General features: G+C 35.9%; 1 protein-coding gene across 2 annotated transcripts in view; it reads left to right on the top strand.

Annotated features, from left to right (window-relative positions):
- Nucleotides 1-27,860, top strand: part of ZNRF2 (zinc and ring finger 2) — a 121,708-nt gene that overhangs the window by 55,099 nt on the left and 38,749 nt on the right. For both annotated transcript variants that reach the window (XM_053608391.1, XM_053608390.1), the window contains exon 2: nucleotides 13,679-13,774. In XM_053608391.1, the coding sequence (XP_053464366.1) occupies nucleotides 13,679-13,774 (96 nt within the window). The remainder of the gene's footprint in view (nucleotides 1-13,678; nucleotides 13,775-27,860) is intronic.

Genomic DNA, 27,860 nt, shown 5'->3' with positions numbered 1-27,860 from the left:
CTGCATAGTATTCCATGGTATACATGTACCACAATTTGCTAGTCCATTCGTGGGTCGATGGGCACTTGGGCTTCTTCCATGACTTAGCGATTGTGAATTGGGCTGCAATAAACATTCTGGTACAGATGTCTTTGTTATATTGTGACTTTTGGTCCTCTGGGTATAAACCTAGTAAAGGAATTATAAGATCAAATGGCAGGTCTATTTTTAGGTCTTTAAGTGTTCTCCAAACATCCTTCCAGAAGGAACGTATTAGTGGGCATTCCCACCAGCAGTGTAGAAGTGTGCCCTTTCCTCCACATCCACGCCAATATTTCTGGTTTTGGGATTTTGTTATGTGGGCTACTCTTACTGGGGTTAAGCAATATTTCAGAGTAGTTTTGATTTGCATTTCTCTGATGATTAAGGATGATGAGCTTTTTTTCATGTGTTTGTAGATTGTGCGTCAGTCTTCTTTAGAGAAGTTTCTCTTCAAGTCCCTTGCCCACCCTGAGATGGGGTCACGTGTTCTTTTCTTGTTAATATGTTTGAGTTCTCTGTGGATTCTGGTTATTAGACCTTCATCGGAGGTAAAACCTGCAAATATTTTCTCCCATTCTGAGGGCTGTCTGCTTGCTTTACTCACTATGTTCTTGGCTGTGCAGAAGCTTTTTGGTTTGATCAGGTCCCAGTAGTGTATTTTTGATACTGCTTCAATTGCCTGGGGAGTCCTCATAAAATATTCACCCAGGCCGATTCCTTCAAGAGTTTTTCCTGTACTTTCTTCAAGTATTTTTTATAGTTTCATGTCTTAAGTTTAAATCTTTTATCTAGTGAGAGTCTTAGTTAATGGTGAAAGGTGTGGGTCCAGTTTCAATCTTGTACAGGTTGCCAGCCAGTTTACCCAGCACCATTTGTTTAAATAGAGTATCTTTTCCCCACTGAAGGTTTTTAATTGGCTTGTCAAAGATCAAATAACGGTAAGTAGCTGGATCCATCTCTTGGTTCTCTATTCTGTTCCAGACATCTACTTCTCTGCTTTTGTGCCAGTACCATGCTGTTTTGATCACTATGGATTTATAGTACAGTCTCAAGTCTACAGCGTGATTCCTCCTGCTTTGTTTTTATTGCTCAGTAATGTTTTGGCTATTTGAAGTTTTTTCTGATTCCATATAAAACGAAGTATTATTTTTTCAAGATCTTTAAAGTATGACAATGGAGCTTTAATAGGAATTGCATTAAAATTATATATTGCTTTGGGCAGTATGGACATTTTAACAATGTTGATTCTTCCCAGCCATGAGCATGGTATGTTTTTCCATCTGTTAACATCTTCGGCTATTTCTTTTCTTAGAGTTTCATAGTTCTCTTTGTAGAGATCTTTCACGTCCTTTGTTAGGTATACTCCCAAATATTTCACCTTCTTTGGCACTACTGTGAAAGGAATAGAGTCCTTGACTGTTTTTTCAGCTTGGTTATTGTTGGTATATATGAAGGCTACAGATTCATGGGTGTTGATTTTGTAGCCTGAGAAATTGCTATATTCCTTGATCACTTCTAAAAGTTTTGTAGTAGAATCCCTAGTGTTTTCCAGATATACGAGCATATCATCTGCGAAGAGTGAAAGTTTGATCTCTTCTGACCCTATGTGGATACCCTTGATCGCCTTTTCTTCCCTAATTGCAATGGCTAAAACTTCCATTACAATGTTAAAGAGCAATGGAGACAATGGGCAACCTTGCCTGGTTCCTGATCTAAGTGGAAATGATTTCAATTTAACTCCATTCAATACGATATTGGCTGTGGGTTTGCTGTAGATGGCCTCTGTTAGTTTAAGAAATGTCCCTTCTATACCAACTTTCTTAAGTGCTCTGATCATGAAGGGATGCTGGATATTATCAAAAGCTTTTTCTGCATCAATTGAAAGAATCATATGGTCTTTATTTTTAAGTTTGTTTATGTGTTGAATTACATTTATAGATTTACGTATATTGAACCAGCCTTGAGACCCTGGGATAAATCCCACTTGGTCATGGTGTATAATTATTTTGACGTGTTGTTGGATTCTGTTTGTAGGATCTTATTGAGTATTTTAGCATCTATATTCGTTAGTGATATTGGTCTGTAATTTTCTTTTCTTGTTGGGTCTTTCCCTGGTTTGGGGATCAAGGTGATGTTTGCTTCGTAGAATGTGCTGGGTAATATTCCTTCTTTTTCTATATTTTGGAAGAGGTTTAGTAGTATAGATACTAGTTCTTCTTTAAAGGTTTGGTAGAATTCTGACATAAAGCCATCTGGTCCTGGGCTTTTCTTTTTAGGGAGATTTTGTATAGTTGATGCTATTTCAGAACTTGATATAGGCCTGTTCAACATTTCCACTTCGTTCTGGCCAAGTCTTGGTAGGTGGCGTGCTTCCAGGTATTGGTCGATTTCTTTTAGATTTTCATATTTGTGAGAGTAGAGTTTCTTGTAGTATTTGTTAAGGATTTTTTTAATTTCTGAGGGGTCTGTTGTTATTTCATGGTTACCATTTCTGATTGATGAAATTAGAGAGTTTACTCTTTTTTTCCTGGTGAGGTTGGCCAAAGGTTTATCTATTTTATTTATCTTTTCAAAAAACCAGCTTTTGGATTTATTGATCTGTTGTATAATTCTCTTTTTTTCAATTTCATTTAATTCTGCTCTGATTTTGGTTATTTCTTTTCTTCTGCTGGGTTTGGGGTTGAAGTGTTCTTCTTTCTCCATTTGCTTGAAATGTTCCATTAAGTTATTGACTTCCTCTCTTTCAGTTTTCTTGAGGAAGGCTTGCAGTGCTATAAATTTCCCTCTTAGGACTGTCTTTGCAGTATCCCAGAGGTTCTGGTAATTCGTGTTTTGATTGTTGTTTTGTTCCGAAAATATGGTGATTTCCTTCTTAATCTCATCTATAACTCATGTATCCTTCAGCATAAGGTTGTTTAGCTTCCATGTTTTTGTATGGGTATGCAGGATCCTGTTATTTATTTCAACTTTTATTCCACGATGGTCTGAGAAGATGCAAGGAATAATTTCTATTTTTTTGAATTCGCTGAGGTTAGATTTGTAGCCTAGGATGTGGTCGATTTTGAAGTATGTTCTGTGGGCTGATGAGAAGAATGTGTATTCAGTTTTGTTGGGATGAAATGTTCTGTAGATGTCTGTTAAGTCCAGATATTGAATGGTTGAGTTTAATCTAAAATTTCTTTGCTTAGCTTCTTTTTGGAGGATCTATCCAGGATTGCTAAAGGGGTGTTAAAATCTCCAACTACTATGGAAGTGGAGGAAATCGAGTTGCTCATGTCTGTTAGAGTTGCTCTTATAAATTGAGGTGTGTTGTGGTTGGGTGCATAAATATTAATAATTGAGATCTCATCATATTGAGTATTACCTTTAACAAATATGAAGTGTCCATCCTTATCCTTAATTGTTTTGGTTGGTTTAAAGCCTATTGCGATCTGCGAACAGGATTGCAACGCCTGCTTTTTTCTGCTTTCCATTTGCTTGGCATATAGATGACCATCCCTTCACCTTGAGTCTATATCTGTCTTTTAATGTAAGATGCGATTCTTGGATGCAGCAGATATCTGGCTTGAGTTTTTGTATCCAGTCCGCCAACCTATGCCTCTTTAGAGTACAATTTAAACCATTCACATTAATTGAGAGTATTGATAAGCCTTTCGAGAGACCGGTGGACATTTTTAATCCTTTTGCGACTGTGGAAGTTGGAATTTGATCAAGAATTTTTGGGGTGGGTTTACTTTTGTGGTGGAAAATTACACTGGTCTGTATGGAGGATAGGTCTAAGAATGTCCTGGAGGGCTGGTTTAGTTGTGGCAAATTTCTTCAACATGTGAATGTCGTTGAAGTATTTAATTTCTCCGTCATAAATGAAGCTCAGTTTAGCTGGGTACAGGATCCTGGGTTGAAAGTTATTTTGTTTTAGGAGATTAAAAGTCGATGACCATGTTCTTCTAGCTTGAAAGGTTTCAGCAGAGGTCTGCAGTTATTCTGATATTCTTCCCCTTGTAGGTAATGGTTTTCTTTCGTCTGGCAGCTTTCAGAATTTTCTCCTTCATATTAACTTTAGTGAAATTGATTATGATATGTCTGGGGGATGTCTTAATTGGGTTGAGTCATGCTGGAGTTCTGAAACTGTCTGCTATCTGAATTTCGGAATCTCTTGGCATGTCTGGAAAGTTCTCCTTTATAATCTCATGGAGAAGAGACTCTTTGCCTTGTGAAGCCACTTTGTCACTTTCGGGGATTCCTATAAGACGAATATTGGTTTTCTTCAAATTATCTGAGAGCTCTCTGAGAGAGTGGTCTGTTTTTGCTCTCCATTTCTCTTCTTCTTTGAGGGTTTGGGAGCATTCGGATGCTTGTCTTCAATGTCAGAAATCGTTTCTTCTGCTTGTTTTATTCTGTTACTGAGGGATTCTACTGTGTTTCTCAGATCTTTGAGGGATGCAACTTCTTGTCTCAATGTGTCGAAATCTTTGGTCATTTGGTCTTTGAATCTGTTGAATTCTTGAGATAACTTTTGGAATTCTAATTTGATCTTATTTGCTATCCAGATCCTGAATTCGATTTCTGACATCTCACCTATTTGTTTGTGCATGGGGTCTTGTGCTGTTTCTGCCCCATTGATCCTTGGGGGAATTGATCTACTCTGAGTATTCATATTGCTAGAATTTTTCTGTTGATTTCGCCTCATGATTGTTTTTCACCATTGCCTCTGGCTGTCCTCAGAGTTGGAGAGGTGTCTCTCCAAGATTAGACCCCAGCGGGATCACTCTATTGTTGCTCCATTTTATAACATTTTTATCTGTAAGGTGTTGCAAATTGTAAAACTGGTTATAAATGCTTATAAGAGATGTTTAACAAAGAAGTGAATGGGCTGCAGAAAGTAATGAAAAGAGTCCTACTTCTGGCTCTCCTGATGACTAGTTTTATGAGTTGGCAAGAATTTTTAAATCACTGGGTTTTCTTATCTGTGAGATGACATTAGAGTAGTTGCTCCCATAGGGTTCATTTATGTTTTCAAAATAGTCTATTTATTGTGGGAATAATTACAGTAAATGTGGAGAAGTAGCTCTTTTTGAATAACACTGAGGGCATTGTTAAGTGTATAATGTAAAATGTTTAAAAATGTCTGATCTCATAGGGTATTTTTTGTTTGTTTGTGTTTTTTTGTTTTTTGTTTTTTTTTTTTTGAGACCAAAAGAGGGAAATTTACCAAACTTTGAACAGATCCTACTAGCTAAGAAGATAAATCTTGCGGGGCTGCACCTATGGCTCAGTGAGTAGGGCGCTGGCCCCATATGCCGAGGGTGGCGGGTTCAAGGCCAGCCCCGGCCAAACTGCAGCAAAAAAATAGCCGGGTGTTGTGGCGGGCGCCTGTAGTCCCAGCTGCTCGGGAGGCTGAGGCAGGAGAATCGCGTAAGCCCAAGAGTTAGAGGTTGCTGTGAGCCGTGGGACGCCACAGCACTCTACCCAAGGGCGGTACAGTGAGACTCTGTTTCTACAAAAAAAAGAAAAAAAAAGATAAATCTTGCTTGTTTTACCCTTATGACCTTTTCTTGTACATTATGTATTCAGCATCTCTGCTTATGGAAGTTGATTTATTAACCTCTCTTTTTATCGGCACATTTAAAACAATTGTATCTTGAAACAAATTTGAAAAAAAAGCAATGCATGTTTTCAAACAATGCTTAGAACTCTACCAATACTAGTACAGTTATAATCACCAGTAATTAGAATTCCCTAATGTGCTTTTAATTGTGGTACTCTTGCTCTATAGAACTCAGGGCCACTATGTAATTCATTTAGTAATTTAAATATTGTGTTGACTCTACGTCTAGGTGAATGCTTGGACAGGGTGTTTGAATAGGATATGTAGAAGAATGATATACAATCTCTGCCCCATATATTTTATCAAACTTGGGAGATAAGATCTAGAAATATTGTAAATGAGTATTACCAATAAAAGGAATGTAGTAGAGCCGAGAAGGACATTTTGGTTTTGAGTTGTCGTGAACGATTTTATTGAGATAGTGAAACTTGATCTGGGCTTAAAGGGATGAGTAGATTTTTAATAAAATAAGAAAAAACAAAACATACTGGTTTAATCAAGAGCAAAGGCACAGAGTAGCTGGGACTGCAGGTGCCCACCACTACGCCCTGCTAGTTTAGAGATAGGTCTTGCTCTGTCTGGCTAAGGCTGTTCTTGAACAGGCAGTCCACCTGCCTCGGCCTCCCAGAATGGTAGGATTACGGGCATGAGCCACCGCGTCCAGCCTAGAAATAAAATTTTTGATGCTTTGTCTGGAAAAGTATGTATTTATCAGTTAGGTATGAACATGTAGTAGTTTGGGCACATAGTCTAAGACTCTAAGTCAGGCATCCTCAAACTTTTTAAACAGGGAGCCAATTCACTGTCCCTCAGACGGTTGGAGGGCTGGGCTATAGTTTAAAAGAAAAACTATGAACAAATTCCTGTGCACCCTGCACATATCTTATTTTGAAGTAAAAAACAAAACGGGAACAAATACAATTCACACCGCTTTGTGTGGCCCGTGGGCCACAGTTTGAGGACACCTGCTGTAAGTGAAGTAAGTTTTTCTTTCAGAATTTTGAACTTACTGCTTTATTTGTCATAGCTTCACATGCTGCTCTTGAGAAGACGGATACCATTCTGATTCTGAAACAGTTGAACCTAGATTCTCCAAAAGACAAAAAAAAAGAAACTCAGAAATTGTTCTAAATATTTTTTCTTAGCTTTTTCCTTTTTGAAAACTTATAGTTTTGTTTTTTGTCTCTAGTGCTCTGTTGTTTCATGTAATGTACCTCGGTATGATTGTTTGCTTTCATTTGTTTCATTTACATTCTTTCAGTCTGTATACTCATGAACTTCAGTTTGGAAAAATACATATGTCTTTGATAGTTTCTTCCTCTTTCCTCAGTTCTGTGTTTATGGTTGGTTGGATGTTAGAACATTTTAGATTGGTCTGATTTTTTTTTTTTTTTTTTTTTTAAGTTCAGATTGGTCTGATTTTATTATCTACCTTCTATTTGACTTTTGATTCTGTTACCTGAGAGATTGAAAAAGCTGTGTGGAGTGTTTTAAGGACTTAGGCTCTCAAGCCAGAAGGCTTGTTTGAATTTTGGTATTGCCAGTTCTAGCTGTTCGATCCCATACAAGTTTACTTTCCCTTTCTGTTTCTCATCTGTAGAATATTAATACCTATTTCAGAGGAATAAATGAATAAATTCATCCAAAGTGCTTAGATATTTCCTATTACACAGGGAAATTTAATTGTATTATCATTTAGCATCATGATTACCTCATGTTAATATTCCAACTGTCTATTTGAATTTTCTAGGAAACTTTAAATTTTCAAGAGTGTTCTTTGGATTCATATTTTATAGTTTCTTTTTCTTATTCCGTGGATGCAATGTCATCTTGAATTATTGGGATACTTGAAGAAGTTTGGGGAAAAGCCTCTAACATAAAAGATGGAAACTAAAACAAATAAATAGAAACTAAGTAAATAATTTTTAAAAACCTCAAATAAATACAAATCTTATAAAAATTGGAGGGTAGTGGTTAGCAGTGTTGACGTTTTCTTCTGTTACCTGCATTATCTTTTATCATAGTTCCCTGGTCTGTTTGTTTTGGTGTTTTTCTTACATATTGGAAGCTTTTTCCCCCCAAATCTCTTCCTAATTAGGTATCATGTGTCCTCAGTGCATCACATCAGGGAGTACATGATGTCAGTTTCCCCTTTTATTGGCAATATTAAGTTTGAACCTTGTTTAAGGTGATGTCAGCCAATCACTTCATTATATATAAAAGTACCTTTTTCTCTTAGTTAAGTGATCTTGGGTTGATACTTTCAGAATGTATAATTATACATACATACTTTTGCATTCTTTTAAATTTTAATGTGTTAGTATGTATTACATCATTATTTATTTTGATTCTTAGATGATCCAAATTTGGCAAGAAAAGCCCTTTCAAGCTGGCTTCTGTGCCTTTTTGTATGTCCATGTTAGTTTTTGAGCACTTCCTTAATCTTACACAGGGGTGAGGAACCCTGTCATGTTGGGAGGCTGTATTTATTTAGCTATTACCAAACAAGGCCACATTCAAGAAACTTCAGTTAGATATACTTGAATATGTACGTTATTTTTTAAAAATGTAACTAGTATTAATTTCGAGAAGCTAAACTATTAACTTTAAAGTTAACTAACATCGTAGTGACTTTGTTGTGTCTTACTTTTGTAGCGTGGAGGTCCACAGTTACAGTTAATCCTCCAAATGGGTAATCAGTCATTTGTCACCGTAAGGGCACCGTGATTTGGGTTAGGCAGGAGAAGGTAAATAAAGCAAGAAAGCATTTTTCAGGCATGCTGCCCAAGGTATGGACATTCTGCATTTTCCCATATTTCAGTTGGATCTTTCTAAACGTCAGACAGTGACTTTAAAATGTTATCTACTGAGAGCTCAATTCTATCTGTAGTTCTTTAGGTGCCTTGGTGTTATCAACGAGGTGAGGACAAATTATCAATCCTCATTAAAATCCTGTTCTCTTCCTTCAAAGTTCTCTTGGTCTTCGACATGATGGGTTGTTAAGCAGACAGAATTAAAAATACTGTATACTGTTGAGCTGTGCAACTATTCATAAATTCCACTGTCAAAAGCTGATAACAGACTGACGTACTCAACCTCCATAAACTGTCAGTAACTAGGCTTGTGTGGTGGTGGTGGTGCTGATTGGGTGGGGAAGTTAAAACTGAATCATGAGCATGAGCTGTAGCAGCTGTCAGGTTAGCCCTTATGGCTTACTAATTAGTGTTCTAATTGTATTGGTCGAACTGTTAGTAGTATTTCATTAAAACTTATTTTCTTCTTTGGGATTTTAAATACATTCATTTAAAAATAAAAATACAAAGGACAAACAAATATATTAATAAAAATAAAAGGATTTGTTCTGTAAAATTTGGATTCAGTCTGAAGGCCATACTTAAGAACCTAGAAAGCCATGGTGGCCTTAAGGTCTGGCACCACAAGATATCCTAGATGACTTGTACTTTCCCTGCCCTAGACCTAGAAGCAGCCATTTCTCCAAGGAGATCTGGTTTGTTTAGGTTGGGGAATAAAATTTTAGAAACCTAAGATCTGGGGGCTGGGTCTTTCTGTAGCTCCTAGCATGTCAACCCTTCCAGGTCCTTTGAGTGGACAGAACTAAGAAGTATGTGGGTATGTTTCTTTGTGATTATCTATTTGACACATAGATTAGGTTCTTTTGTTTCTGTTTTAATTTAGGTAGAGATTTTATACTAATCCTTATTGGTTTGTTTTTATTTTTGAATATGTAAATCATTAACATTGTCCAAAAGTCAAATAGTTTATGAGTACCATCTTCCCTGTTCCCTGTGTCTTTCACCGCTACCTCACCACTCAAGGATAACGTGTAAACCCTAGCTTGAAGTTTATCCTTCCTTTTTCCTTTGTGCACATACACACATATACGTGTATTCTTATTTACTCTTCTTTGCACGATAGGTAGTATAGTTTATTCATTTCTTTGAACCTTGCTTTTTTTTTCATTTAATATAGCTTGGGAATCACTCAATGTCAGTTTAGAGATCTTCCTTATTTTTTTTTTTTATATCTGCATAGTACATCCATTGTGTGGATACACCATGGTTTACTTACCAGATCGCTGTGTCATCACTTAAATTGTAGTCAGCATTATGCTATTTCAAGTAGTGCCCCAGTAAATTATTGTACATGTGTTTTTTTGTATTATTGGAGGCATATCTTCAGTGCACATTCCTAGAACTGGATAAGAAGAGATAAGCACATGTGCAGTATTATTAGATATTGCCAAATTGCCCTTCGTAGAGATTGTACAATTTTGCACTCATACCAGCAGTGTATGAAAGTATCTGTTTGTCTACAGCCTCGTCAACAGGGTGGGCTGTCAAGCTTTGAGTCTTTGCCGATCTAGGATGAGAAATGTTATCTCAGTATAGATGTAAAGCAGATCCTCCAGGAAGGACACAGTCTGTACAAAAATGTGTGTACCTAGTTACACACGTTGAATCGGACATGTATTTCTCTCTTCTCCCTCCTGTAACTACTAAAATGAGAATATGGAAATGTAAAGAATTTAAGAAGATGGTGCTTCTTTTATTCACAAACTGTAGTTTTTTTATTTATTTAAGGGGTATATGTATATCTAATTTTTTTCTGGTGAAATGTCTGTTTAGAACTTTTGTTCGTCTTTCTGATAGTATTGGTTTTATTTTACTGAATTTGAGAGTTCTTTATCTAGATAGTCCACAGTTTACAATGGCTTGACTTATGATTTTCGAAATCAGTTGTTTTAAAAACAATATGAAATATGAAAGTAGAAACCATATTTTGAATTTTAAACTTAGATGTTTTCGTGGTCTAACAATGTGTAGTACGATAATCTCTTACAATGCTGGGCCAAATTATCTAACACAAAACCTATTTTATAATTAAGTATTGAGTATCTCAAAGTAATTTATTGAATACTGTATTGAAAGTATTCTGAGCATGTTTAAGGTTGGGTAGGCTTAGCTGTGATGTTTGGTGGGTTAGGTATACTAAATGCACCATCAATTTAGGATATTTTCAATTTAATAAAAATTGAGCTAAGCTATAAGGGTAGGCATATTTAATGCATTTTTGACTTTGGATATATTGTAAGTCAAGGAACATCTGTATATTAACAATATTATCTTTAGGTTTTTGATATATATTGCAGATATTTTAAATTTATTTTATGTCTTTTGAATGTGCTTCTGGAGTGTTGTACCATGATATTTTTTTTCTTTTCTTGTGCAATGCTTGAGAGAGGCCCTAAAAAAACTGATAGATAAACAAGGCTGGGGCTTAGTAATAGTCAAGGATTCATTCTGTGAAACCTTTTAAGAGAAGAATCTACCTGTTCCTTAATGGGTAAAGATGAGGGACCTTTTCTAGCATGCAGATCTTTATTTATTCTCCTGTTTTTTTTCCCTTGCCCATTTCTGTGCCTAGTGTCCTTAATTCTGAATTTTCTTTGGTTCTTTTCTTTTTTCCATAGTAAACCTCCACTCTCCAGCTCTGTTGAGAGTATGATAGTTGCTTGGCTGTGTGTCATAGATTGGGGATATGGAGAATCTGCCTCTTTTTTTTTTTTTTTTTTTTCTTTTAGAGACATGGTCTCACTCTTTTACTCAGTCTGGAGTATAGTAGCATGATGTTAGCTCACTGTAATCTCAAACTCTCAAAGCCCAGATCATCCTTCTGCCTCAGCTTCCTGATTGTACTACAGGTGCTCGCAACCATGCCCAGCTATTTACTTTTATTTCTATTTTTCTTTTTAGTGCTTTTAGGGATAGCATCTTGTTATGTTGTCCAGGCTAGTCTTGATCTCCTGGCCACAAGAGATCCTCCCATCCCAGCCTCCCAAAGTGCCATTGTACCCAGTTGGATGTTTATGTATTCAGTGTTTTAATCAATCTAGATTTTTACTTCATGCATCATTGTTGTCTTAGAAATTTATGGAGCTCCAGATTCCTGCATCCTTCAGAATTACATAATGAGAATTGGCTTACTCGTGTAGGCACATAGCATGTTTGTTTTCTCAGTCCTATTAATTCCTTCATTTGTGTTTTTATAAATTATTTGTTGCTGACTCCTCTCAAGTTCTTTAAATCATTTTTATTTACTTTTATTTATTTTTATTTTAGTAGTTTTGGGGAGAAGGAGAGAGACATACATGTGTTTAATTCGCTATATTTAAGTAGAAATCCAGGTGGTTCTTTGTGCATGCTGTTTATCTCCTTAGGCTCTATTTTGTGAGTGGTTGGATGGCTCTCAGTGAGGCTTTTTACGTTCATAATACTGCATTTTTGTTTGTGATTTAGGATTTGTTTGCCAGTGCTCAGATAATTCTGATTCATAGCTGCAAAATTGGTTGCCTCTTGCCCTTTTGTGCCTGTTTAACTTCAAGGAAGCATCTTTTTAAAGTTTCAAGCAAAGGGTTTGTTAGTTGGTCCTTGTAATCTGCTGCTTTTGGGTATGTCTTCTCCCTAGTTCACCAGTTTCACTGTATTTGATGTGAAACTTATTATAGGTTTTTATAGTTTTATTTTCAATCAATCCTCTTTCCTGTTTTCGTTTTGGTGGTTTTCAAGAAGTTGAAGTAAACATACCTGCTTTCTTCTAAAATGCACGTAATATGATTTGAAAAACAGTGTTCAAAGTCACATATTTCATTTAGGAAATTGAGTACCTGGATAAGTGGCCATGCCAACATGTGTTTCCCAATCCTGTATATAAGGTGCAATTCTAGTCTGATGCATTTGGTTGTAGTGCATTTCATGTCATGGTAAAGGGAGAACAGTGCTAAGAACAAGTATGTGTGTTGGAACTAGAGATGTGCAGAACGTTCCTGTCACTGCCTTATTGTCTCTTACAGTTCCTTTGCTTCTGTGTACAGTTCTGCTCTGGGACCGCCATGTGGCCCATTTTGCTTACCCTCTTCTCTTGTAAGTTCAGCTTATACCTAAGTCATCATGGCCACTCCAGTCTCTCTCTCACCTGCATTTGACCATTTTGCTTCAGTTCTTTCTTGCTTGCCAGTGTAGTCTCTTGTGTTTTTTATTCATATTTCTAAGAAGAAAAATGATAGGTCTAGCCCATCTTTTTGTTCCACTTCTGATTTGTCCCAAGTCAAACAATAAATTGTCTGTCTGGATCAGGTATCCAAACAGCTTAGGGGTATGGTGGAGTGGGAGAGGGAGCAGTGGACCAGTACGGAACCAGACTATATTTTATGACTACCTACGCAGTGAGGAACCCGGAGTGGGACAGTTTACCTTGCCAAGTGAGGGAGGAGGGCAAGCTAAAGCTGAATACATAAAATATCCTGTTCTTCATTATGCCATTTTATTTTTAATATAGTACTTCAGGCAAATACTTAGCAGTGCAGATTGAAAATTGTAGGAAACTAGCAGCTTTTTTGAGTGTCAAAATTGACTGCAAAACCCTGCCCTGGTTTGATGTTATTTTCTGTTGCATTATGACTTTGGTAGTACGGTGTAACAGAATGACCATTAAAAGGGAAGTCAAGAGTCTTAAATTCTAGACCTGTTTTTTTGCAGTTCTAAAAGGCTTCGCATTCCTTGTCAGATAATCTTTTTAACAGATTGATGGGGTAGAATAGTTTCTAAGGTACTGTCTAGCTGTAAAATCCTGTGACTCTAAGTGTACTGTACCAAGCTAGAAAAGGTAGTCTCCACAAGTGTGGTCAGGTTACAAAGCTGTAACATGAAATCATAAGAGTAGGCTAATATAAAAAATTTGAAGTAAGAGAATAACTAGACCACATTAGAAAGAGATGCAGGATTTTGTAGTGGGCCACACCCTTCTCATTTGTACTTGTTTTATTTAAAGATGAGGTGATTGTCGTAAACTGATATAAGTCAGGTATTATAATCAGAAACTCTTTTCTCACCTTGAGTTGCACATCAACTTGTAATGCATTACTGTAAATATAATACTGAAGTTTGAAGTGCTTTTGCTCGTTTATGGTTTTTAAAAATCACAATAGGATTTGAGAATAGTTAAGTAACTTACGTTTCTTTTACTTTTTAGGATTTAAGTGCCCCGTATGCTCAAAATTTGTACCCTCAGATGAAATGGATTTGCATCTCGTGATGTGTTTAACAAAGCCAAGAATAACCTATAATGGTAAGTTCATTACTTTAAAATAATACTTTGAATTAGAATTACCTTACATTTTATGATTTTCCTGTTTCTAGTAACATCTAAAAGGCAAAGAAGGACCTTATTTTCTCTTTGCTAGTTCATTAAAGCAGTGATTCTCACACTTTTTGTTTTGTGGAGTCCTTTACACTTAAAAAAAAATTATTGAGGACATTAAACAGGTTTTTGTTTGTATAGGTTACATATGTCAATATTTATCATATCAGAAATTAAAACCGAGATTTAATTTACTTTTAATGAATTCATTTAAACAATAAATATAGTAATTACATTGACATAATTTTTAAGTGAAAAATAAGGAAATTTTCTAAGACAAATACTGAATGAAAAGAGTAACATTGCTTGTATTTTTTAAACTGTTTAATATCTGGCTTGATAACATGGAATTCTCACATCTGCTTCTATATTCCTTTTATTGTGATATGACACGTCATATGTCCTCTTGAAAACTCTCCAGTTAGTCTAGAGCAGTGGTCCTCAACCTTCTAATGCCACCACTGTTTAATACAGTTCCTCATGTTGTGGTGACCTCCAACCATAAAATTATTTTTGTTGCTGATTCATAAATATAATTTTGCTACTGTTATGAATCATAATGTAAATATCTGATATGTAGGAGACCCCCCAAAGGGGTCGTGACCCACAGGTTGAGAACCGCTGGTCTAGAAGAGAATGGGGGTGAAAAAGGCAAATAATGTCTTAATGTTGTCAGCAAAATTACTTTTACCTTATTAAACTAAAATGATCACTGAGACTTCCTCATTTTCTATACTCTACAAGATTCTTTGAACCACACTTTGAGAAGTGCTGCATTGAAATAAAATCTTTCAGGTCAGAATTAAGTAAAAAGTAGTGTTAATAATGGCCATTTTCAAAAGTATAAGCATGCATGTTTAAAATAGCAACTTTTCTTTTTAAGAAGTAAATGAAAGGTACATATTTAGGAGTAGAGAAGATAGAATTGTATTTACTATCATAAATAGATGGCTAATGGAAGAAAAGAAAGTGATGAAGAGAAACCAGAACTCCACCTCTGCTATGTATCTCTGTCTTTCCTTCCATAGACAAATAGAAAAATGTAAACTGTGAGCCCTGAAGCTAATTGGTATTTTAGTTAATAGTTCTGATACTTCAGGCTGTACATCGTTTCCTGACCTAAATCTTTGTATATTCGGCACATTGTGGAATAGACTAGCAAAAAAAGGTCAAAGAGTTCTGTCCTAAGTAATAAATAGAATAAAATAAAGGAAAAATGAAAGCTTTTTTTTTGGAGAGAGAGTCTCATTATGCCACCCTCAGTAGAGTGCCCATGGCGTCACAGCACACAGCAACCTCAAACTCTTGGGCTGAAGCGATTCTCTTGCCCCAACCTCCCAAGAAGTTGGAACTACAGGTGCCCACCACAACACCAAGCTATTTTTTGTTGTTGTTGTTGTTGTCATTGTTATTTAGCAGGCCCGGCTCAGGTTCTAACCCGCCAGCCCAGGTGTATGTGGTGCTGTAACCACTGTGTTACGGGTGCCTAGTCAGAAAAATGAAAGCTTTTTCAAAATTTTATAAATAGAAAAGCAAATGTCAGAAGTTTAAGAGAAATTGCATATTTTTTAGATATAAATTCTATTTCAAATAAAATAAATAGAGTATTAGTAAATAGTATAGCCAATTGAAAAACTGGCTTTATTTCACCAAAAATCTTTTGAGCACCTGTTATGTATGAATGGCTGTGTTAGGGTGCAGGAGTACAGCAATGGCTAAACAGAGGTGGAGCTTATAGCCTACTAGTCACTGACTTAAGATTTATTGATTAAATGAAGGTATTACATGAAAAACATAGTAAATGTAGTAGCATTTCTCTGGTAACGAAATTGTTAGGAGGGCTAGAATTCAACTTTGAAATGTTCAATCTAGAAATTGGCCTCTTTCTTTCTCTCTAATAAAATAACGTTTCAGCGCCACTTTACAATAATGACACTAGAGCACGTTTTTCCCCCATTAATTTCCCAATGAATATGTAAAAGTGGCTTTTAGCAATTACTTTGAAAAGTAAAATATACCTGTTGATTATGTCCCAATCTTTCTGCATTATGCAGTTGAATTGACTATTTTGCATAATCTATTTGAAGTTCAGCTACTTAGGAAATAAAAAATGTTCTTATTCAGGTTCAAAATTTGAGGCTGAAAGTGTTTAGGCTTGTTTCTCATACTTGCTTCCTTATGTTATCATTACACTATAATTATTTATGTTTAATACAGATGTTAAGTATCCTTAAATGTTTAGCCTCTGGTCTTGAATTTAAATAGCACAAATATATGTCCTTTGACCATGTAATAATATATTTTTATACAATCTTGGTTTTCTGTACATTTTTTGGGTGTAATATCTAGAAAACGGTCTTACTGTAAGTGTGATATTTAACAGTTTTTAATTTCCTTTTCTACTAGTTCACTTGTTTAGTGTCTTGAAGAATCATTATACGTATAGCCTTTTGCTTGAGGATACTGTAAACTGAAGTTTCAAGTTTTAAATATTTGACTGTATTCCAGTTCAGAAATTAATAAATTTCAGGCAAAAAGTAAATAAAGTCTCATCTATTCTTAAAGTAGCTGACCTGAATCTTTAAAATTTTTCAAGTATGTATAATATTAACTGTGTAAACATTCACAGCAAGAAACAAAAACAACCCCTATATAAAAACTATATGTGGTTTTTGAAGTTTTAAAATTAGCCTTTGGACAATGGCCAGATAGGCTAAACAAGAAAGGAGCTACAGGTGGCCTGAATGGGAGGGTTATAGAGAGGTGGCAGGTTGGTGATGTGTTTTCTTATTATAGGCTAGGAATTCTAACACCACCTGTTTTAAAGGCACACACACCCCCAACCCCCAAACTACCACAGGTGATAAGTTTATATGAAAATTGGCTTTTTTAATGCCTGAGGAAGGCATCTAGGATTATTGTAAAATTTAGAGCAAGGTGAAGTCAGAGAATCTCTAAATCTTTTTAGTCTCTTAGACTCCTCACAGTTTTATGTATGAATTCTTAAATGGTGATTTTAGAGAGCGAGAGAGAAAGAGATGTCAGATAGATTGGGCCTCTAAATGGTGTTAATGTTCCAAAAGAAAATTTTTTTATCATACAGTTTATTAACTTACACCTTTTGTAGGCTTTCCCAAAATAGCTAAATCTAAAATTTTAAAGTTTGTTAAGCGAGTATTAATTGAACTATCTGCAAACATTCACAGGTAGCAAGGAGAATAATTGGGTTTTTCAGGCTGGATGTATTTATAGATAAGCTCCCAGATAAGACGAATTTGAATATAAGTTGGTAATTTGGAGTCTCAAATTCTTTCTTGCAGAGATGATATTTTAAATACTGGTTTGGTTTTTAGATTAGCCCATGACATTTTTCTTATCTTTTTTAAAATCCAGTATATGTTTGAACACCCAAATTCTAGTAACTGAAAAAGAAAATTAGCTGGCTAGGTAGAAGCTTTCAGTGCTTAGGCAGCTGCCTCAGCAGAAGTTCAGGCAGGAGGCCCAAGGCAATCATGGCAGAGAAGGATTCTTGATGATGTTGGTGGTATTATCTATCGCAGATCTGTTTGGCAGAATGGAAAAAATTCATGATGCCACAGTGAGAGTTCTTCAACATAGATTGCCTTTAAGTCAAGGACTGCGTATTTCATATACTTTTCCGTCTTTCACGTGCTTCATTGTTTAGTTTATAACCTAGCAATTCCTTGTGTAGTCTGTGAAACTAATAAACATTTTATGAGTCTAGACACTCTATATTTCCTTACACATCTAAAAATGTTTCAGAAGAAAAAATGAATTAAATATTATTAGCAAATCTTTAGTCTTTTTATTTTTAATTTCTGGATTAAAATGTATTATAAATTATAAATAATTATATGTATTATGTATACATATCATACATATTTGTGGCGTGAGCATTTAATGTGTAATGATCAAATCACAGTAATCGGAGTGTCCATGACCTTAAGCATCTATCATTTCTGTGTGTTAGGAAGATTCCAATTCCATGCTTCTAGTTATTTTGAAATACGTAATAAGTTATTGTTAATGATAGTCACCTTATTATACTGTTGAATGCTAAACTAGACCTTAATTCTGTCTAACTTTATTTTTGTACCCATTAGCCTTTATCTCCCCTCCTCACTACTCTTTTCACATCCTGCTTTCTAGCTACATGGGATCAACTTTTCTTTTAAGCATCTACATATGAGTGTGAAAGTGTAATGTCCTTTTGCGTTTTGCTTATTTTACTTAATATAATGTCCTCAAATTCTATCCATATTGTTGCAAATGATACAATTTCATTCTTTTGTTTGGCCGAATAATGTTCCATTATGCACCACGTTTTCTTTATCCATTCATCCATTGAGAGACTCTTAGAGTTACTCCATATTCTGGCTGTTGTGAATAGTGCTGCAGTAAACTTAGGTGTGGAGATATCTCTTAGATATACTATTTCCTTTATTTTGGACATACGTTCATATACCTAGCAGTGATATTTCTGGATCATACGATATTTCTATTTTAGTTTTGTGAGGAACTGCCGTTCTATTCTCCATAGTGGCTTTACTAATTTATACTTTTAGGGACTCCCGTTTCTCCACATACTGGCCAGCATACATTGTTGCCTGTCTTTTAACTGGAATAAGATGATATCTCATTGTAATTTTGATTCAGCAAATTCTTAGTCTTGATACAAATCAATACAATTCTTGTATTGATCTTTAAACAACACTTGGGCAGCACCTGTTGCTCAGTGGGTAGGGCTCTGGTCCCATATGCCGAGGGTGGCGGGTTCAAACCCGGCACTGGCCAAACTGCAGTAAACTACACTGGATCATATTATGTTTGATATCATATAAAGTTTAGTTTTTACTTTAGACTTTTGTGATTAAAGGCATTAAAATTTGTTTATATTGAAGAAATCCTTTTTTTTTTATTTGTAGTTGGTACTGTGTGTGTATGTGTACATAGAGGACAAGTGACTTGAAATAAAGTTGTATCCTGAGAGTTAAATGATAAGCTCATGTAGTGAATCAAAGCAGAGCTGTTCAAAATCATCTGAAAGAAAAGACCAACTGTGTACAGAGTGAGATACAACTATTACTCTGTTAAAGTAAACATATTTAAAGAAAGCTTGAGTCAATTGGAAGGCAACTTGTTCTTCAATAAAAGTAAGGAAAAAGGATTCCAACTTCTGTGCTGTTCGTAAGAGAATTTATCTTCTCAAACTCACCCAAATATTGCGGATGTGATTATTTCTGCTAGTATCACCTTGATTACAAGTGTGCATATGCAGCCTTCTAATGATCTGAATTCCCATATAGTTTATTTGTATGAAAGAGCATATTTTTGTCCTCTATAGATACAATGTGGCCTTCTAGGCAGCTGAGATATGACTATTTTAAGTTAAAAGCTTGCTTTCTGCCTTATATATTACATTTTCCTGGTTTTAAGATTTCTCCATACATACATTTTATTTTTATTTTTGAGATAGAATTTCACTCTGTCACTCTGGAGTTGAGTGCTGTAGCGTCATCATAGCTCACAGCAACCTCAAATTCTTGGGCTCAAGCTGTCCTCATGCCTCAGCTTCCTAAGTGGCACTACAGGCACCTGCCATAACACCTAGCTCATTTTTCTATTTTTAATAGAGACGGAGGTCTCTCTCTTGCTGAGGCTGGTCTCGAACTCCTGAGCTCAAGGGATCCATCCTCCTCAGTCTCCCAGAGTGCTGCTCAGGGATTACAGGTGTGAGCCACCGTCCCTGGCCATACACACACATTTTAATCTTTCTGAATTCAGGATGCTTTCTGAAATTGTCATGTCTCTCATAATTGAAGTTTTATAAAATGAGAGAGAAGGAAACTTACTATCCTCTTAGCAAGATTTTAAATAAGAAGGTATAAGGTATCATTGCCAGAGTATGTGTGAACTTTGCTTTCTATGGTAGGTTTCTGTGGTTGAGTTTTAACTTAAATGTGAATCAGTTGTAATTTTCAGTGACTTCATAAAGATTACGTTGTGAGGCAGTATTGAAGTGAAGAGTGATTTTTTAATACTACAAATTGACTATCATCCATGTAATGAAATTAAAGGCAACAGAAAGTGTCAAATTCCTCATACCATACTGATCTCACAGCAGGTGATATCCCAGAAGAGCTTGGCAAAAACAAAAGGAAAACTTAGTAAACCCACATAGGATTCCTATAGAAATATACAGTCTCTATTAAAGGTGAACTTGTAAAGAAAAATGACAAATATATAAGCATTAAGAGTACATGTGATTAGAATTATTACCCTAAGAACTTTAGAAATTAGTATGTTTATTTTCAGATTATTAAAATTATAACAGGGTGAACAGGAGATGGGAAAAATAGGACATTGTGAATAAAGAACGGGAAGGTTTGAAAAATATTTAAATTGAACTCTTAATAGGTTAAGCAGCAGATTAGATAGAGCTGCAAGGAGAATTAGTGAAAATAGGTCTGAGGAAATGATATAGAATGTAACAAAGAGAATGAGGGAAAAAATGAGAGAGGGATACATAGCATCCAGCCAGGAAAGAGAACATCCACCATGTATATGCATAGTAATCTCAGATAAAGAGATGGAATTGGGGAAAGACAATATTTGTAAGGAAATGCAGAGAACTTTCTAGAATTGCAGAAAACTAGGAATTCTGAGATTGAAGGATGAAGGAGCACAGTAATCATGACTGACATAAATAGAAGTAAGCCCATATTCATACCTAATCTATAAACCATAAATCAGATACCTAACAAAAAGAGACAAATGTTAATGTAATGACCCAAACAATGATTTACACTGTTTCACTTGCATTAATATTTCTAAAGTACTGCTTGCTTTGTGAAATAATTTGAAATTTAGCTGATCTTTATAAAAATAATAGATCAGAAACAGTCTTAATAAGAAACTTTATCATAGTTACAGTCTCATCCAGTTGCCAAAATTGTAAGCCCATTTTTTATGCCACTAAATTCAATTTATCTGCCCTTTTGTAAACACATAACTACCCAAAAGTAGCACCTATTTGTGTTTAAAAAATTATGAAGTATGGCACAAAGTACAAACTCGAAATTCAGCTTATTGAGTTCAGATCCCAATTCTGTCACTTAATAGCAATATAATCATGGTCTTGGTTTTCCGTCCTATAAAAAATGGAACTAGAAATAGTTATCTGTCTTCACAGAGTTATTGTGAGAATCAAATGAGAAATTATGTATAGTTTTTCACAGGCAGTGAGTGCTAAGTAAACAAGACGTATTGTTATCACTAAGAAGTATTACCTTTACCTCTGGGAGAAAAACATAGAATAGGTGCCCTATTATCGAACATGCTAGCAAGTCTAAAATTCTTTGGAAATTTTGTTTTAAAATCCCATAGTTTAATGTCAAATTAGAAGTCTAAAAGTCTTGTGTGAAATTACTTCCTATTCTATATATATAAAGATATAGAGGGTAGGAGGATAACTAGAAAACTTCTTGCTATCATATGTGTGTAATGTAACAATTTAAAGCTATAGTTTAATGGAAAAATATACAGTATTCCTACTTTTTATAAGCAACATGGTAGCCTACATAGCTGACATCTAAAATATCAATTTGATGATAGGCAGATTGCTTACTGGAATTCTAGGTGAAATTAATCTTTGTAGAAACAGAGACCCTTTCATATTCGGTACAGAAATTAAAATGCTGTATAAAAGAACATGGATAAATGTGTTTATGTTGAGGTGAATTCTTTCTTTATGGCTTACTTAAAAGAATGTGCGTACATTTTGAGAGGAAAGTTTATCACTTTAGATGCCTACATTAAAAAAACGGAAAGAGAGCACATCAACAAACTCACAAGCCATCTTATGGAATTGGAAAAAGAAGAACAATCTAAGCCTAAACCCAGTAGAAGAAAAGAAATCTCCAAAATAAATCAGAGATCAATGAAATTGAAAACAAAAGAATCATTCAGAAAATTAATGAAACAAGGAGTTGGTTTTTTGAGAAAATAAATAAAATAGATAAACCTTTGCCCAGACTACCTAGAAATAGAAAAGTAAAATCTCTAGTAACCTCAATCAGAAATGATAAAGGGGAAATAACAACTGATGCCACAGACATACAAGAGATTATCTCTGAATACTACTAGAAACTCTATGCCCAGAAATTTGACAATGTGAAGGAAATGAGATTCAATGTTTGGAATCACAGATTCACAGGAATATATATATATGTATATTTGGAATATACAGATTCAATGTTTGGAATCACACCCTCTCCCTAGAGTTAGCCAGGAAGAAATAGAGCTTCTGAACAGACCAATTTCATGCACTGGTGTCCATCTCATTCCTGACATCACTTGCCAGGGCCCGAGACTGGCCAGGTCTCGGGCCCGGCTTACCTGGGTTCCGGACGCGGACCGCTAAGTTCTTGCTCAGGTCTGTTAGGTGCATGAGGGCTATCTACTTTAGCTGGAGAGAGAGAGAGAGAGAGAGTCTTAGAGTAAAGCACTCTTCTTAGAAAGATAGATCTTAGTTTTTAACAGAGCTTGATAATCTTCAGCAGAGAGATGCCGTGCTGGCATTCTGCAGGCAGGAGAGGAGACAGAGTCAGAGTAAGCGTGTCCGTGATAGAATGCACATGCTCCTGACTGCCTTCTCCTCCAGCCTAATATACGGTTGATCTTGTGCCTCTCAACGCCACAGGTGTACAGACTGCCAGTTCACCACTGCTCTTGTCTTGCAAGCTCTCATGCTTGTTTAGGAAAGCTAAATCACTCCCCCTGCCCTTTCCACCAAGGTGTTCCATTAATCAGCTATACAGGTATTTCTTATAACTCTCTCTTCTCTTAGCCATAGGCTATACGGGCTGCTACACACTAAGATTAAAGAAATGATAAAAAAGCTTCCAACAAAAAAATGCCCTGGTCCAGATGGCTTCACACCAGAATTCTATCAAAACTTCAAGGAAGAGCTTATTCCTGTACTGCAGAAATTATTCCAAAAAATTTGAGGAGGAAGGAATCTTCCCCAACACGTTCTATGACGCAAACATCACCCTGATGCCAAAACCAGGAAAAGACCCAACTAAAAAGAATTTCAGACCAATCTCACTCATGAATATAGATGCAAAAATTCTCAACAAAATCCTAGCCAACAGATCACAGCTTATCATCAAAAAAGTCATACATCATGATCAAGTAGGTTTCATCCCAGGGATGCAAGGCTGGTTTAACATATGCAAGTCCATAAACGTTATCCACCGTATTAACAGAGGCAAAAATAAAGTTCATATGATTCTCTCAATAGATGCAGAAAAAGCATTTGATAAAATCCAGCATCCTTTTCTAATTAGAACACTGAAGAGTATAGGCATAGGTGGCACATTTCTGAAACTGATTGACGCTATCTATGACAAACCCACAGCTGATATTTTACTGAATGGAGTAAAAACTGAAAGCTTGTCCTCTTAGAACTGGAACCAGTTGTCCTCTGCCACCATTACTTTTCAACATAGTGCTGGAAGTTCTAGCCAATACAATTAGGCAAGACAAGGAAATAAAGGGAATCCAAATGGGAGCAGATGAGGTCAAACTCTCCTTTGCTGATGACATGATCTTATACTTAGAGAACCCCAAAGATTCAACCACAAGATCTGGAAGTCATCAAGAAAATACAGTGATGTCTCAGGATATAAAATCAATGTCCACAAATCGGTTGCCTTTGTATATGCCAATAAAAGGCTAATTAAGGACACAACTCCCTTCACCAAAGCTTCCAAGAAAATGAAATACCTAGAAATATACCTAACAAAGGAGGTGAAGGACATCTATAAAGAAAATTATGAAATCCCCAGAAAGCAAATAGCAGAGGATATTAACAAATGGAAGAACATACTATGCTCATGGATGGGAAGAATGAACATTGTTAAAATGTCTATACTTCCCAAAGCAATCTACCTATTCAATGCCATTCCTATTAAAATACCAACATTGTACTTTCAAGATTTGGAAAAAATGATTCTGCATTTTGTATGGAACCAGAAAAAAACCCGTATAGCTAAGGCAGTTCTTAGTAATAAAAATAAAGCTGGGGGCATCACCATACCAGATTTTAGGCTGTACTACAAAGCCGTAGTAGTCAAGACAGCATGGTACTGGAACAAAAATAGAGACATAGACATTTGGAATCAAATAGAAAACCAGGAAATGAAACTAAATACAACCACCCAATCTTCGATAAACCAAACAAGAACATATCTTAGAGGAAAGACTCCCTATTCAATAAATGGTGCTGGGAGAACTGGATATCCACATGTAAAAGACTGAAACTGAACCCACACCTTTCTCCACTCACAAAAATTGATTTAAGATGGATAAAGGACTTAAATTGAAGGCATGAAACAATAAAAATCCTCAAAGAAAGCTTAGGAAAAACACTGGAAGATATTGGCCTGGGGAAAGACTTCATGAAGAAGACTGCCATGGCAATTGCAACAACAACAAAAATTAACAAATGGAACTTAATTAAACTGAAAAGCTTCTGTACAGCTAAGTAGACAACCGCCAAAGCAAATAGACAACCTATACAATGGGAAAGGATATTTGCATATTTTGAATGAGACAAAAGCTTGATAACTAGGATCTGTAGAGAACACAATCCACGTGAAAAAAGCCAACAATCCCATATATCAATGGGCAAGAGACATGAATAGAACCTTCTCTAAAGAAGACAGACGAATGGCTAATAAACATGAAAAATGCCCATCATCCCTAATTATTAGAGAAATGCTATGTCATCCTCATAGCCATCTAACCCAAGTAAGAATGGCCAACATCACAAAATCTCAAAACTGTAGATGCTGGTGTGGATATGGAGAGAAAGGAACATTTTTACACTGCTGGTGGGACTGCAAACTAATATAACCTTTTTGGAAGGAAATATGGAGAACCCTCAAAGCACTCAAGCTAGACCTCCCATTTGATCCTGAATCCTGTTACTGGACATCTACCCAGAAGGGAAAAAATCCTTTTATCAGAAGGACACTTGGACTAGACTGTTTATTGCAGCTCAATTTACAATCGCCAAAATGTGGAAACAGCCTAAATGCCCACCAACCCAGGAATGGATTAACAAGCTATGGTATATGTACACCATGGAATACTATTTTAAAAAGGGAGACTTTACATCCTTCATATTAATCTGGATGGAAGTGGAGCACATTATTCTTAGTAAAGCATCACAAGAATGGAGAAGCATGGATCGTATGTACTCAATTTTGATATGAGGACAATTAAGGACATGGTGGGGGTGGGGAAAGGAAGAGCAGAGAGGGGGAAGGAAGGAGGGGTTGTGAAAGGAAGAGCAGAGAGAGGGAAGGAAGGAGGTGGGTGTTGCCTTGTTGTGTGCCACACTTTGGGGGGCAAGACACGATTGCACGATTACCTAACACATGCAATCAGTGTAACCTGGTTTCTTGTACCCTCGATGAATCCTCAACAATAAAAAAAAAAAAAAAGAATGTGCATAGGAGAGAAATTAAAATTATTTGGTTCGCTGAGGAAGTTTTGAGAAATGTCTAAGGCATGAAGTAGGTTTCAGATTCCATTTCTGATACCGTTAATAACATTTCAGAAGGAGGATGAGTTCTGTTTCTTCATTTACTGGTTCTTAGTGTCATCATTTCATAGATCTTTCTGTAAAAAAACCTGCCATTATAAAGGGTCTCTTTTTCTTTCTATTACTAGATAACGTTGATTTGTGTCATTCTAACATTCCAAGAAAGCCTGCTTGAATTTATTGAGCCTTTTTTTTTTGCAGTTTTTGGCCAGGGCTGGGTTTGAACCCACCACCTCTGGCATATGGGGCCGGCACCCTACCCCTTTGAGCCACAGGCACCGCCCACCTGCTTGAATTTATGAAGAAATCAGAAGAAAAAAACAGTGCAAGTGACTAAATAAAACATAGCCATCCTCAATTTGCAGTTCTTTTTTTGGCCGGGGCTGGGTTTGAACCCATCACCTCCTGCGTATGGGGCTGGTGCCCTACTCCTTGAGCCACAGGCGCCGCCCCACCATCCTCAATTTGAAAAAGCATTTCCCCCGGGTGACAGTTCTTATTTTGGTTAAGGTGTGGTGTTGATAAAATCTCATCTTAAAGGAATTGTAGTACAAATATTAATAAAATGTTTTTCACATTTATCTCTCTTTTTTTTTTTGTTTCCTCTATTAAGGAGCAAAGCTAGGACTCAGCCCACATCTGCTAACAGTTTTACCTTTTCACAAAATTATTTTGTGTGTATGTATACAGTAAAGATAAATTAGTCTTTATTTAGACACTTAGGCCTTGGAAGGATGAAGATTTGGGGAGAAAGAGCATATTTAAAAGTAATTGAGGCAGGCGTAGTTGGGAGTATGAGAAAATGATAAAAGAGACTAGAAGGTGAAAAGATAAATTAGGGCTATAATGATAATTAGGGCTGTAAAATGAAATATAAAATATTGGTTCAATATTTTACATGTGCAGGGTTTAGGTGATGTAGTGGGAGAAGACAGGCAAATATTAGATGCATTGTAACAGAATGGGGAGATTTGTTTACTGATAGCTGGAAACTTGAGGGTGGGCAGTGGACTCAGTTCCAGGGTAAAGAGATCCCTGCTCTTAAACAATATGCTAGGGATGTGTTTCTTTGCAAAATATAAACATTACAGAATTTGATTTTTTTTTTCTTTAGGATTTTTCCAAAAGGGGAGAGTGAAGATGTTACAAGGGATCATTGAATATTACATTGAGTTCAAGAAAGATTTTAGAGAGAATTATTAAGGAAATGACTTGTGAATATTTTTTCAGCAGTCATTTATTAACTGCCTCACTAAGTCACATTTGCCCTGATAATTCATAGTTCTGGCCCTGGATTTGCCTCAGAGGTGGCCTTGAGACAGATCTTTCAAACTACTGAATGGTTTTGTTTCTAGGAGGGCATTATTAACACAGTGGCTTTGTTTTCGGGGAGGTTGGAGGGGGGTGGTATTTTTAACTCTCAACATTTTAAGTATATTAAGGCAATATAATAATAAAAACATATTCTAGATATGTTTTTGCCATTTAAATATTTATACTATGCTTAAAATTTGTTTCATTTCCTCCCATTTTCCACTCAGCTGATTTTCATGATTTCCAGACTTTTTGACCTCTCAGCACCTTCTGGATTATTGTTACTTGTGTCTCCTTTCATCTTAATTCCTTTAAACTCTCCTCTTTAGCATTCTCTTCAGTTCTTCCTCTTTTCCTTGTAAGGCTTTTACGCTTGAGGCCTGTTTCTATAATTCAAAAATCTTTGATATCAAGTCAAGATTTTCTTAACATCATTCTCTTGTTAAGGAACCAGGCTTTTTGCAGAATGGCTGATTTTAGGGCTGAGGCAGAGAAAATCGAGGTGAGTCTGGAGTACCTTACAGTGTCTGAAAGCAAGGAAATGCTCAAGCAAGGAAAAGCATGAAGACGTTTTATTTGGACATAGGAACCAAACAAAGAGCTCCCAGTGGCCAAAGCTGGAACAATTTGAGCAACAAAATTGGTGTTGGATTACAACCTAAATTATAAAATAAATATATCCAAGTCTATACTAATAAAAATAGTGGAGTGAATGAATGAATCTGTCAATAAATAAAATCTATACAGAAGAGTAAAAGCTTAATCTGGACACTTAATCCAGAGAAAATTTTTTTATAGCACTCTCATTTTGTTGGAACATAAAAGAACTTTTTCCCCAAATTTTCTAATGAGCCATATGTGCTTTCTTGATTTCAAGTAGCCCCAGGACACATCAAAAGATACTGTGCGTGGTACCTGTATAATTTGAAATACATAATCTTAGTTTATTATCAACATTGAAAAAGTGTATGAAAAGGATTTAGAGAAATGAGAGTTCCTATTGTTAGCACCAGAAACAAAAGATGTAATTTTCTCTTCTGCAAGTTTTAGAGGGAAAATGTGAGT

This window comes from Nycticebus coucang, chromosome 11, assembly GCF_027406575.1.
Source record: "Nycticebus coucang isolate mNycCou1 chromosome 11, mNycCou1.pri, whole genome shotgun sequence".
NCBI classification, from domain to species: domain Eukaryota; kingdom Metazoa; phylum Chordata; class Mammalia; order Primates; family Lorisidae; genus Nycticebus; species Nycticebus coucang.
Note: the sequence above shows the minus strand (reverse complement) of the source record. Positions and strands in the feature narration are given on the sequence as shown.